Raw genomic sequence first — 14,513 nt, 5'->3', positions numbered from 1 at the left:
AGCCTCGGGATTCGGCTGAGGCGGGGGCGGGCGCGGCCGCTCTCCCCAAAGGCCCCGAAGAGCCCGAAAGACCCGTTAGGAGGATTTTTCAGATCCCCAGGAAGAGCAGAGAAAAGAAAGGTGGTGCTTCCCTCTTCCCCAACCCCTCTTCCTCTCTCCCCTCCATCTTTCCATTAGAATCTCTTGTCTCCTCTTCCCACACCCACCCGAGACGTAAACACGCAGGCAGCGCCGGCCGCCGCTCCCTCGTTGCCACGGCCGCCCAGCCGCTGCGCTTTGGGGCGAGAGGCAAGCGGGGGCGCCAGGCTCCTCCGCTCCCCCTCTCCCCGTGGAAGCTGGAAGCAGCTCAGGTTTGAAGCGTTTCTGTAAAGAAAAGATGGTGCTCGGGGCCCCTCCCTCCACACCAGCCCCTGAAGGCAGAGAAGCTGGTGTGCCTCCTCAGGATGCTTCTGAGAAGTCTCACTGTGGAAGTAGCCCGTGGCCCTGGATTCTGGAGCTTTCTCCCAGGCCGTGCCTTGTTCAGAGGATCTCAAGTGCTTCTCCCTGTGGAAGTTCTTCAGCTCTTATGTGTCTCCTTGAAATGGGCCGGATGTCAGCGTCTTCCCTGGTCTAGAAATCTCCATTAGATGTGATCCATGCACACTGCTCTTTTCCATCACACTTCATTTCCATGTAGATTTTTTTTCTTGTTTTTAGAAGAGTTTGATTAAATAGGCCTCTCTCTCTCCCTCTCTCTCCCTTTAAATCCAAACTTTAGTGCATTTTTTGTTGTATTTGAGAAGAATGGGAAGGTAGGCTCTTGGTGCAGTAACTTCCCTAGGGAAAAAAATAGGGAGAGGTTAGCTTATGCCCAAGAGTCACCAATTTGATATTGCATCTGAGAACTTAAGATTTAAAAAAATCCAGTCAGGTTTTTGGAGCCAGTATGGGAACAGTGAGATGAACTACGTTTACCTTTTTTTTTTTAAACTTCCATATTTGTGACACATTTTAATGGAGATCTGAATTATTTTCTATTATAGCATTATATTTTTGACTAGCCAGTGATTTGGGATGTTCTGGATTTAAACCCTCTTCCTTTTTTATTTACTGCGTGGTTCAGTTTGTCATGATTTACTTAGTAAAATAGTGGAAATTTTTTTATTTACAGAAAACATTTCTAATTTAGTAAAGACAGGATCTGGAATGAAGCATGTGCTTCTTTCCATGTGTATAGCCAACTCCATTTGCCCAACTGAAATTGTTAGAGCCATTTATCAGTTAGGTACACATACTGTTAATTTCTGTTTGGATGACAAAGCCAAGAAGATCCTTGTGGAAAAAAAGTGGTGGCAACGGTGAAGTTACCTTTTGTCCACCAGCATGAGAATGTTTCTAGAAATACCTTTTAAATGAGTTAATGTAATATGTTCCGGGTTCAAGAGGATGTTTGTAAAGGTCAAGGTTGTCAGTTCTTTTGGTTGAGTTGTATAATATAGAGTATAGACTATATGAGGAAAGTTGATGCCCAGCCTAAATTATCAATTAATAGTAGGTTGGAAGTAAATTCAGATGGGCCCTCCTTAATATGGCTTATTGGCATATCATGGTTTATGATGTACCACCTTTTACCTTTTGATAGGATCAGAAAATTGGCCTAGAAACTTTCACAGTTTGGTTTGAAATGAGAGAAGGCACTAGAAAGTGTTGAGAGGCACTGTGTTTTGTGTCTTTAAGTAAGATAAATTGTGAAGCTGCTGTATTTGAACACACTAAAAGTGGATATAATTCAGGAATTAGGAAGTATGAAACTTGTTTTCTCTCCTGAGTCTGATACTCTTTGGAGAAAATTTATATTTACCATTTTCACTTAGAGGCAAAAGGTTGTTACCTTTTTCTTGTCAGGGAGGTTGTGGATAAGGAAAATATGATAACACAATGGACTTTTTCATGTGTAGTGGAAATGAGTAATTTTTAAGTTGTCTAAATATTTATACGCTGAGCAGCAGCTATTCAAATAGTGCAATCATTAAAATGATTTAAATGGAGCCTTTAAAATTAAATAAACAGCTATTTTACCACCATGGACTTTATTCTGTCCAAGCTGAGAGCAGTTGGTGCTTGGTGATAGAATTTAGTAGAAAAATTCAACTTTTCATTTTTTATTTTTTCTAATTTTTTATTTTTTTTCCCTAAGCCTTACCAGAGGATATTTTTCCATTGATTTTTTTAGAGAGTGTAAAGGAGGAGGAGAGACAGAAACATTGATGTGAGAGAGGCACATTGATTGGTTGCCTCCCGCATGCACCCCAACCAGGGCCAGGGATCAAGCCCACAACCGGTATGTGCCCTTGACCGGAATCGAACCCAGGACCCTTTTGGGGGCTGACGCTCTGCCCACTGAGCAAACCAGCCAGGGCTTCATTATTTAAAACAAAATGCTTTATCAGAAGCAGTGCAGCAGGTACTGTGAGTTTCACAATTAATTTCAAAATCATCTCTTGAAAGGTATAAGATTTGGCTAGGTATAAGTCTACTAATCATGAGTAGTAGATCATTTTTAGTAGATACCCCTGCTTGAACTTTTCAAGTATCAAAGGTTCTGTTGCATTCATATTTTAATACGGAAAACCTTTTCTTGTGGCTATGTTTTCCAGTGAAATTAAAGATTGGGACTTGAATATTTTTGGTACCTTAAAGGTAAATACTATGTGAGTATAGTAATGTGTTGACTCAGTTTTCTTTATCTTGACAATAGGGTAACATCCAAAATACTGCCATTCCAATTAAGTAATGTTGTCAAATACTTTATAATGTTTAATAAGTTGTAGGCATTACTCTAAGCAGTTTATATGTGTTAAATCTCAACAATACTATGTGGTAGGTACTATTCCCATTTTATAGATGAGGAAAGTGAAGTACTGAGAGGTTAAATAACTTGCCCAAGTCACACAGCTAGTAAATGGTGGAGTTGGAATTTGACCTAGGTGTAGAGTACCTGTCACTACTCAAACTGTAGCAAGACTTTTTTTTTAATATATGAGTTTTATTTAGTTTTTTATCTGATCTATTTTTAAAAGTTTTGTTTTTTTTACTGTATTTTTACTTATTTCAGAGAAGAAAGAGAGAGAGAGAAACATCAGTAATGAGAGAGAATCATTGATCGACTGCCTCCTGCATGCCCCCTACTAGGGATTGAGCCCACAACCTTATTTCCACAGGCCAATGCTCTATCCACTGAGCGAACCAGCTAGGGCAACAGTGTTCCTTTTTAACCTAAATTTAGAAATGTTTAGCATGTCTTCATCCGTGGGGAATTGAGATTATGTTCATTATAAAATTAATACATTTAGTCAGTACTGACAGATTGAATGACCTATTGACTGGAAGAGTAAAATTTTACTCTAATATATGTTGTGTTATTTATTGGCTGGGCTGTTTTCTATAATAGTGTAAAGAAGCACTGTTCTACATTTAAACAAATTGTAGAATTGCATTTTTTCAGTAGACATTTCACTATTGCCTTCTTTTACTCTAAAATCTAATAGTGTAGGTCATCAAAAGTAAGTTAAAATGGTAATTGTATTTGATAGGGTTTTTCCCTCCAAAGTTTTTGGGAAATCACTTTCTGTAAAAGTGATTTCGGTTAATGGTTTCTGTAGGGCACACAATTAACTGGTCATGTACGGGTGTCTTGTGCATGTGTATCATCATGCACCTGCATCCATACTGGTCTAGTCTTGGGCTAATTCTCCTCACTTACCATTTTTCCCCACAAAATTTGTAATTGTTTTTGGAGCTGTCTTCTTCTTAAGGACATGTGCATGGTGTTTCAGTAGTTCTGTATGAATGACTGGGTTCTAAGTACCATTGATTTCTCTACATAGAAGTAAACCTGAGGCCAGCCGGTTTGGCTCAGTGGATGGAGCGTCGGCCTGCGAACTGAAAGGTCCCAGGTTCGATTCTGGTCAAGGGCACATGCCCAGGTTGTGGACTCGATCCCCAGTGGGGGACGTGCAGGAGGCAGCCAATCTATGATTCTCTCTCATCATGGATGTTTCTATCTCTCTCTCCCTCTTCCTTCTTCTCTGAAATCAATAAAAAATATATATATATAAAAGAAGTAAACCTGAGAATGAAAGTGTAGACAGAATCTGCTTATTCACATAAAATGTTTGATAGGTGCATGTAAATACTAGGTAATGGAAGTAAAATTTTCTTTGACCTTGTCCCTAGTCCAAAGAAAAAGTCAATAGTGTCATATTTGTACTTGTCTCTGTAGATCTCTGCCAGTATATTCATTGCTAATTCTGCAGTATGTTCAACCTAGAATTAGAGATGAAACACCATTCCTAAAGTCTATAGCAGTTTTATTAGACTGCAGAAAAGTGATTTTTAAAGTAACTTAATTATTGCAAGGAACAAATGGATATTTATTGAGTTTTAATCATTAATACTAGTAGACTTCAGAGGTTGGATACAGAGAGAATTACAGACCACATGTGATCCCCAGACTTTTTGTTATTTCCTTTTCTTCCATGAATTAGTCACTTTAAATTGGAATGTATATTTTATATTATCCACTTGTGTGTTTTGAAAAGTGGTCCACCTTTTAAAAGTTTAGCTTGTTTTTGTGTATATGTACATAGTATTTTTTTTTTTTACATAAACACAATCTTAATAGAAACACAAAGATCAGCATTGACACTAAATAAATTGGTAAAGGTAATTGTGGAAAAATGTTCCTTTTTTTTATATATATATATTTTATTGATTTTTTACAGCGAGGAAGGGAGAGGTATAGAGAGAAACATCGATCAGCTGCCTCCTGCACACCCCCTACTGGGGATGTGCCTGCAACCAAGGTACATGCCCTTGACCGGAATCGAACCTGGGACCCTTCAGTCCCCAGCCCGACACTCTATCCAGTGAGCCAAACCAGCTAGGGCAGAAAAATGTTCCTTTGACTAAGGAATTATTTGATGTCTTAAATTTTATTTCTCTTCCAACTTCGTAAATATAACATTAAATTCTTTTTTTAAAAAAAATATATTTTATTGATTTTTTTACAAAGAGGAAGGAAGAGGGAGAGAGATGGAGAGTTAGAAACATCGATGAGAGAGAAACATCGATCAGCTGCCTCCTGCACACCCCCTACTGGGGATGTGTCCGCAACCAAGGTACATGCCCTTGACCAGAATTGAACCCGGGACCCTTCAGTCCACAGGCCGAAGCTCTATCCGCTGAGCCAAACCGGTTAGGGCTAATATTAAATTCTTGAGTTTGTTTTGTATGCTACCAGTAATGAAAAATATTTAGTGATAATATGGACTGGGAGTCAGGAGATTTGGATTCTAGCTCTGATTCTGTGATACAGTGTTTCTTACCTGACTTATAAATCTCCAAGTGCCTTTGTAAATCTCTAAAGCTTTAATCCTATAAAATTTAATTTATAATCAGTTTTGTTGTGAGAGGGAAATCTTCTGAATTGTGATCAGAAATCAACTCATAAGTCATCATTCTGGCATGCATTTGAAGGAAGTCATCTAAATAAGTAAAATTACATGTTTCTTAATGTGTGAAAGAACTGTTCTTATTGCTGACCTTTATAAACAACAAAAAAAAAAGGGTTCCATGGCTTTGGCCCTATTAAATGCATTACAATGAGAAAGATTTCAGAGAAGACACATAAGAGGATAGAAATAGCATAATCCTAGGCATCAAATTCTTTTTGTTTTATAGCTAATTTCCTATGTCTTAAGTGTTCTATATGACTTTTCTAAAGTGAGGAAAAAGAATATATATATATATTCAGGATCTTGGAAATAGAGCGTGAGCACTTATACACCCACTTTTTTTTTTTTAACTTACAGTTTAGGATATAAGATTTGGAGCTCTGGGCAGCCTGAGTTTGAATCCCAGCTTCCCTATTCATTAATTGTGTTACCTTGGGAAAGTTTACTTCAGCTGTCTCAGTTTCATTTGTGAAATGGGCACAATGAACTAAATAGGGTAATTTTGATGATTAGGTGAGGTAATGCATGTAAAGCTCTTAGTATAATATCTGAAAAGTAGTAGTGACCCACTAATTATTAGACTTAATAATTGTCAGAATCCAGAGAACAAAATACTGGATGCTGACTTCCTTTAAGTGAAATGGATGATTAATACATAAAATGTTCTGTTCCCCATTTGGATAGTCACAGGGTTGTTTATTATTCTTACCTCAAAAGCCCCATAATTAAGATTATGATGTATATGTCGTATCTGTAAAGGAAGTGAGGGTATGTTGACCACTAGGGAATGCACATTCACAACAGAATAGTTAAATTTCTAAACTACATTTAAGTGCATATTGACCTGAATTCTTAAAAATAGGTACTCTTTAGTAGGACAGTACTTTGGGATGAAACAGAAATGTTAAGTACTTTTTTGAAAATAACTTAAATGTTAATTGCTATATAAATTTATATGATTTAACTTAATTTTACTCATGATTAGATTGATAGTGGAAATAGTGTTGGAGCAGCTCAACTAAGAAAGTAATTTCTTTTATGAAGACTTGTAAAATTTCCTAGAAATTTGAAGCCATATGATACTTTTTGGCATATTTTAGATATCTGAAGTCACTTTGTTAGTTTAGAAACATACAAATTGCCCTAGACAGTTTGGCTCAGTGGATAGAGCATCAGCCCTTGGATTGGAGGGTTCTGGGTTCGATTCCGGTCAAGGACATGTACCTCGGTTGCAGGCTTGATCCCTGACCCTCCTAGGGGCACATGTGGGAGGCAACCAATTGATGTGTCTTTCACATCAATGTTTCTCTCTGTCTCCCCTCCTCCCACTCTCTCTGAAAATCAATGGGGGGAAATAAACATACAAATCAATCATGCATAAGCTATCCAAGTTTTTTTTAATTGAATTCATTGGGGTGACATTGGTTAATAAAATTATATAGATTTTAGGTATACAATTCTATAATATATCATCTGTATATTGTGTTTACTACCTAAGTCAAGTCTCCTTCAATCACCACTTATCCCCCTTTTCCTCTGGTAGTCATCATACTGTTTATATTGTCTGTGTCCATGAGTTTTGTTTTTTGCTTAATCCCTTCACCTTTTCACCCAGTCCCCCAAATCCCTTCCCTTCTGACAGCTGTCGGTTTATTCTTTGTATCTGTAGTCTGTTTCTATTTTGTTTGTTAGTTTACTTATTTTCTTATTTTGTTCATTAGGTTCTACATATAAGTGAAATCATATGGTAGTTTTAAATCATGCTTGGTCCATTTGGGATATGAAAGCCTGTAAGACTAGTCCACATGCTGTTTTCCTTGCCAAGTTTTTCTCTATTTAGTTGGGGACTGTCACAAAGAAAAACTTTTTTCCTACCACATTCTATAGAACAGATTTGAATTTAGACAATGTATTTCTCCTTTTTTGAGCTTTCATTTTGTTTTATATATTACTGAATTGTTGAATTTGTCATTCAAAAAATGATGACAATCATTTTTTATTGAGAATAAACTTTGTCAAGTTTTCTTTTATTTTCCTTTACTTATATCAGTGCTTACAATTCTGATTACTGGCATGGTACAGTTAGAGTAATGAGCAAGGTAGATATAGTTACTGCTCTCATGGAGCTTATAATAGACTAGAGGCCCGATGCACAAAATTCATGCAAGAATAGGCCTTCCTTCCCCCAGCTGCCGGCACCGGCTTCCCTCGTGGCCCTAGCTTAGTCCGGAAGGTTGTCCTATCTAATTAGCATATTATGCTTTTATTATTATAGATTATTGAGTATATTCATATAGTGCTAATTAGGGTGGGGTTTTTTGTGAGGGCTTTATTTTTTTCCCTACTACTCATCCCAGTCAGTGTCTTTATTGCATTATAACTATGTTAATGTTCTTCCTTTAAAAAATTTTTTTTAGTGTGTGATCCCACAGTAGTGGTGACCATTTAATACTCATTCTGTATCATACAGACACTTTTATAAAAATATATATGGACTGGTAAATGAATGGACGGATGGATATATCATTTGACATCATGACCTTAAAACTATGTAGAGAAAACACAGTAAAAACAACTTATTCGCTGTTGCTGTATAGTATCTTTAAGAGTATGTGTAAGAGCCTGGTCGGTGTGGCTCAGGGTTGAGTGTAGACCTATGAATCAGGAGGTCAAGGTTTGATTCCTGGTCAAGGCACATGCCTGGGTTGTGGACTTGATTCCCAGTAGAGGGGGTGCAGGAGGCAGCTGATCAATGATTCTCATCATTGATATTTCTGTCTCTCCCTCTCCCTTCCTCTCTGAAATCAATTTTTAAAAATTCCTATAAAAAAGGAGTATGTATAAGAGAACACTGTTTTCATAAGTATTTTGTGACATTTATTGGTTATAAGTGTTTTGAAAGAATGGTAATAAGTTATCTAAAGTGAAAAATAAGTGGTTCCTTTTATGTTTGGGAAAAATTTATATGTATATATACTTGAAATTTGAAATTTATGAGTAAGTTAAACTATTTCATGCATAAAGTAGAAATTTGAGGTTATTAAACCAGCAATCCACTGGTCTAAGAATATTTGACTTAAGTATTTTAGAAATTCAATGGGGTGTGGAATAGTTGGAGGAGTGGAGAATAAAAACCTTTATTATCTTTGTGCCAGATGCTGTGCTTAGAACCTTTTCCATGTGTTGTCTGTGTGGCATGTGGCATATAGTGGTTACTTAGGATAGCTAAATTTCTTTGTTCTACAAATGAGAGAACTGAGCTTATGTTTGGTTAAGTAATTGATTTACCCAGGGTCTCCATAAAGCCAGAAAATGCTAGATAGGATATTTACATTCAGGTTTGACTCTAAAATTTCACATCTTTTCACTAAGTTTTTGTAATAAATGTCCTACCACTTGTTGATAATACAAGGTGCCAATGGATGCAACATATCTAACTGTAGTACTAAACACCTAATGGAATCATTTTCTTTTATAGACACCTAAATGTTTTATTCACTGTTTTAATGCTTTATCAGTTAGGGTGTCAACAGTTTGGTGAAATAAATGGTCCACTATTTCAGTGTAACATAAAATAGGAGTTAAGTATATGGGCAAGTTCATATGAGAGTCTAAGCAATTTAGGTTGCCTAATGTCGCATCCCTAAGATTTGCAAAATTATAACATTGTTTGCATGTTTAATGTGAGGTGCTTATTGCTAAAGGATTTGGGCAACTGGTTTTAATTTTTCTTTAGTGAATCAATAAGTATCTCTTCTGCATATCACAAAGTAAGATAATCTTGAAGCCTTTGAAAATTTTATGTAAAAGCCCACAAAAATATAAGAAACTACATTTAAGATTCCATCTTAAAATTAATATTTTTTATTTTAGCACTTTTTCAGCCATTAACTCCAGGATCTCGTGAATTTGAAGATGTTTTAAATATTCTCCATTCATCTTACCTTGAACCAACCTCAGTAACAAATTTTAACTACAAATGTGCTTGCTTGGTACATAATGAGCTTTTGGAAAAGGAGGTATGTTTTAAATTGTAATTGTCAGATTCTACAGAATCAATTAGTAGCCTGGAATTTGTTTTATTTTTCTTTTCTTTAGAAATGCTAAAGTTTTTGCCCAGCCAGAATGACTACTGGTTTAGTGTTGTCCTGTGCACTGAAAAGGTTCCATTACCAGTCAGGGCATATGCCTGGGTTCTAGGTTCAATCTCCTGTTGGGGCATGTACAGAAGGTGGCCCATTGATGTTTCTCTCACATCAGTGTTTTTCTCTCTCACATCAATGTTTTTTTTCTCTCTCTTTACCTTCCTCTCTCTAAGCATGATCTTGAGTGAGGATTAAAAAAAGAAAGCTAAAGTTTTTAGGAAAGCCAAATTATGGAAGGGAAAACACTTAGTTTTAAATGACATCTTTTTAACTATATATATTATGCCTAAATTGGAGTGTAATGGAATCAAGTGTGTATTTTTTTTTTAGGTTATGCTTAATTTTCCCCCCAACTGTTGGTTGATGTTTGGATTATCTTATTAGTTGAAATTCTTAGTGAAAAAAGTGTGAACAGGGGGAAACAGTTAAGCAATTTAGATAGTGAATTTACATTTCATGTATGTATTAGAGTATTCTTTGAATTTTGATTTAGGAAAAGCCAACATGTAATTCTGAAGTAATGCAAATGAGGTGTTTAGAAATATTTGATGAATATATTGCTTTCTAATGTACATGCAATACTATTAATTTTGTACTCTTTTAAGTTGGCTAACTCAGTGCTACCAAAATTTAACTTTGAAAGGACCTTTAATGTTACTGACTCCCAGAGAAAATGAAAACCTTGGTAGTTTGATGTGGTTTCATTTTATGATAGATTATTTGTTAATTTTATATGAAAATTGAGTCTATAGATTCTCTGATTATATTATTAAAGATCAGTAATGGCCTGCATACTACATATAAATCTATTAGATATGGGCTCCATATTTTGAATGTATCTTTCTTGTATCTTTAGATACAAGCAAAAGCCAGCAGTTTCGGGTGACTTAGAGTTCAGATGTACTTACACCAAGTCACTTTTTATCCTGGAAATATGTTTGGAGCATGTTTTATGTACGTAGCATTGAGAATACACTTATAAAGAAATGAAACATTTTTTCTTGTCTAATTGAGTTTATAGTTTAGAAGTGGGTCATTCAACAGATTTATTAAGACACTTACTCTTTGCAGTGCACCATGTTAAAATGAGTGATCCAAAGATAACTAAAACATGAACTTAAAAATATATTAGAGAGTTGGAGTTGTAAAATTTTAATAGAAATTAAGTTAAAATCGATAAATACTAGATGCTCATTTGACTATATTGTGAAGGTAAAAAACCAATTAAAACAGTTAAAAAATGGGAGCACAGAAATTATAAGGAGAGAAAAGATAATTTGTACTTTAGTAGGTTTGGGTTTTTTTAGAAATAAAATTACTGAAACTCTTAGCTTAAAAAATATAATTACATGCTACAGAGCTGTTTATAGGTTTAATTTCACTTAGTTTACAGAAAAGCGAAGAGAACTGAAGTCTGATGGCCGTTCAGATAAAGAACTTTCAGAATCCTATGCATTTTTGATGGTTGATCGCTATCAGGTAAGTGATTCATTTAAAAAAAGCAATTTGAGAATGTTCTCATTGTTAGTTACTAATTTTTTATTTATTCAGCAGTACACTTGATAATTATAAGTAACATTTTCTTGATGTACAAGTAGAAGAAATAATTTAGTGAGGCAAAGCTATTTCATTGTTTTGTAATTTGTTTTTCAAATGTGCTCATTTTTTTTCTGACGAAACCTATTTTTTTTTTCTTTAGAATGTGCTTGATAATGAATAATTTTCCCTTTATTAAAATATATTATCTCCTTTATTGTTGGTTATATGTGCTTGGAACCAGTTTTTCATCTTCAATTGAAGATTCTTTTAAAAATATTTTTATTGATTTCAGAGAGGAAGGGAGAGGGAGAGAGAGGTAGAAACATCAATGATGAGAGAGAATCATTTATTGGCTGCCTCTTGCACACCGCTACTGGGGATTGAGCCTGTAAGTGGGGCATGTCCCCTGACGGAATCAAAACGTGACCTCCTGGTTCATAGGTCTACGCTCAAACACTGAGCCATGCCGGCCAGGCTTTAGTTGAAGATTTTTAGGCAGAGTTACTTTCTCTTTAAATAGTTTTAATTCACTCTAAAATGGTTGCTTATATATGAGCAATATGAATTCTGAGTATCTAGCATAAACAAAACTGGATTCCAGTTATGGTTACAGTGGAAGTGTAAGCCAGTTTCACATTAATATTTTGTCATAAATTGTCTTACATAGAAAATTTCTATAATGTTAAAAATACATAGTTTAGAAGCTTAGATTTTATTTAAAACAAGTTTACAAAATATCTTTTCACACTTTTAATATATTATGATTGCAAGATGAAGTGTTTTGTTTATTTAGGTTCAAAGCATATGTGAAAAAGGACTACAGGTGGGCCAGTCCAAAATAACAATTCTTGGCAGTCCTTCCATGGGTAATCTTTTTTTCTTTTTTCATTTGTGTACTATGAAGTTGCCATTTAAAAATATATTATTTAATTTTACTGCAATTCTTATAATTACATTTATGTACTAGAAGCCCGGTGCACGAAATTTGTGCACTGGGGGGTTGGGGAGTTCTTCCTCAGCCCGGCCTGCACCCTCTCCAATCCAGGACCCCTCAGGGAATGTCTGACTGCCGGTTTAGGGCCTGCCGGCCTGATTGCCCTAACTGCTCCCCCCTGCTGGCTTGATCCCTAACTACTCTCCCCTGCCAGCCTGATCCCTAAATGCTCTCCCCTGCTGGCCTAATCCCCCTAACTGCTCTCCCCTGCCAACCTGATCGCCCCTAACCGCCTCTGCCTCGGCCCTGCCACCATGGCTTTGTCTGGAAGGATGTCCGGAAGATGTCTGGTCTAATTAGCATATTACCCTTTTATTAGTTGTCATAGTCCCAGAAAAGGAGACTGATGTTAGGTTCTGTGATGTGAAACCAGTTTTATTATTTGTTTCTGATTTTTGCATGCTATCCAAATTGATTTTAAGTATCTTTTTTTTTTTTTTTTTTGTCTTAGTCGAGTACTAGTAGATTTTGAAATTTTTTATTTGTTTCATGTTTTATTCTGGTTTTATTTTTGCCTTGGTGAAATATAAGCAATCTTCACTGTCATTACATTTTTTACAAAGGTGTTGGTCATATCATTTATTATCATTAGATTAAGTATTTATATTTTTTTGTATTCGTGTCATTCAAATTTAAATTAAAAAAATTTTTTCCTCTTTACTAGGTATCTATCTTTCTAGGTATCCTGATTTGTTACAAGCTAATCCTTTGGAAGCTGGGACAGTGGGTGATGTTGTTATTTTTAAAATAATGAAGGTAATTTCAACTTTTACATTTCATATATCAAAGACAACATTTGATTTGGATTTTAGTTGACCCTGTTTTTAGGAGATTAAATTAAAAAACAGCTTGCTTGTGTTTGGTATAGAAAGATACTTTTGAGAGTGATTTGCCATCTTTGATGTAAGCTTACTGTATTTTAGAGTTTGCCTTTCCTTTCTAAAAAAATACAGTGAAGAAAGGAGGGTAATATATTGGTAATGTCATTTAGGCTAGTGAAAAGTGTTGTGAATAAAATTTTTTCTTTGTTATAAAATAAATTCAAACAACACTTTTTTAATGGTTAACTTTTTCTTCTTCAATATTTGCAAAATGTGTTGGGTGATACTTTATTGTCAGATATTAAAGGAAAAAACTGTTATAGGTGATTTATATTTAAAGAAATATTCTATAATTATATAGTCAATAATTAGGTTTGGGTGGACTTAAAATGTTTTCTCTGTTTTAGGGTAAAATAAAAAGTATATATGACCCCATGGGTGTAAAAAGTTTGGAATCTAAAAGTGCTTTGGATCCCACACCAAAGCATGAATGTCACGTGTCGAAGAATGCCAATAGAATTACATCACTTTTGGCTTACCGAGCCTATGAGCTTACTCAAGTAAGTACCTGAACCCATTTTAGTGTTATGACCTGATATCTGTTTGTCACCAAATCCTTTAAAATGCCCCATTTTCAATTCCCTCTGCCACCACACCAGTCTAGGCTCTGGTTTCCACATATTACTGCCAGACTCCAGTGTCTTGGCTGTTTGTTCAGTGTTTCCAAGACAACTTAGAAATATATACTTGCAGATAATATTCAGAGTCCTTAGCCTAGCTCACCCTGCCTGAACACTGTTATTTCCATCTTGTTTTGTTTGTTTGTTGTTTTTTTTTGTATGAGCTCTGCCCTTAACCTCATTTCATTTGAAATTTTGGCTTTTCTTGGCCTAGAAAGTTTTTGCCTAATAAAATACTACTCATCCTTCAAGGTAGAGTTGAAGCCCCTTGAAATACCTTAATTCATACTATTTTGTACTATTGACTTGATAAAATATTTTCTACTTTTATTAACTTTTTAAGATGCAAACTTAGAATTAATTTTTAACCTTTACTCAGATATAATTGATACACAGTAAACTACACATACTTGAAAGTGTTCTAATTGATAAATTTTAGTCATTGTGTTTTATATGATGTTTGACTATAAAGTAAGGTAATTTTTAAATTAAAATAATGTTTCTAACAAATGTGCAGGAGGCAGCCGATTGATATTTAAATAAAAAAACTTAATTTTTTCTTTCTGAAGAATCTCAGTGTGCAAGACCTGTTGGTGGGGGCTTTTAGCAAAAATTATATTCACCAAAGTTGTCTGGACTCATTTGATTACCTTCTGGACAGGGGTAGTATTGGTAGATAAGAGATATAAACTTATAGTAATTACTAGAGGCCTGGTGCACAAAAATTTGTGCACTCAGGGGTAGGGGGTCCCTCAGCCCGGCCTGTGCCCTTTCGCAGTCTGGGACCCCTCGGGGGTGACCACTTGCTGGCTTAGGCCTGCTCCCCGGGGGATTGGGCC

At 35.5% G+C, this 14,513-nt stretch overlaps 1 protein-coding gene across 8 annotated transcripts in view; it reads left to right on the top strand.

The window, feature by feature from the left end:
* Positions 1–9,349: 9,349 nt before the first annotated feature.
* FAM208A (family with sequence similarity 208, member A) overlaps positions 9,350–14,513 on the top strand; it is a 44,853-nt gene continuing 39,689 nt past the window's right edge. For 3 of the 8 annotated variants that reach the window (XM_014541333.1, XM_014541332.1, XM_014541336.1), the window contains exons 1-5: positions 9,350–9,514; positions 11,027–11,119; positions 11,973–12,045; positions 12,838–12,929; positions 13,402–13,554. In XM_014541333.1, coding sequence (XP_014396819.1) covers positions 11,102–11,119; positions 11,973–12,045; positions 12,838–12,929; positions 13,402–13,554 — 336 coding nt within the window. In that variant the 5' untranslated portion in view covers positions 9,350–9,514; positions 11,027–11,101. Of the gene's footprint in view, positions 9,515–11,026; positions 11,120–11,950; positions 12,046–12,837; positions 12,930–13,401; positions 13,555–14,513 lie in introns of those variants that run through there. The other 5 variants (XM_014541330.1, XM_014541334.1, XM_005868375.2 and 2 more) reach the window with 4 other exon arrangements.

Source organism: Myotis brandtii, unplaced genomic scaffold, assembly GCF_000412655.1.
Source record: "Myotis brandtii unplaced genomic scaffold, ASM41265v1 scaffold268, whole genome shotgun sequence".
Taxonomy (NCBI): Eukaryota; Metazoa; Chordata; class Mammalia; order Chiroptera; family Vespertilionidae; genus Myotis; species Myotis brandtii.
Note: the sequence above shows the minus strand (reverse complement) of the source record. Positions and strands in the feature narration are given on the sequence as shown.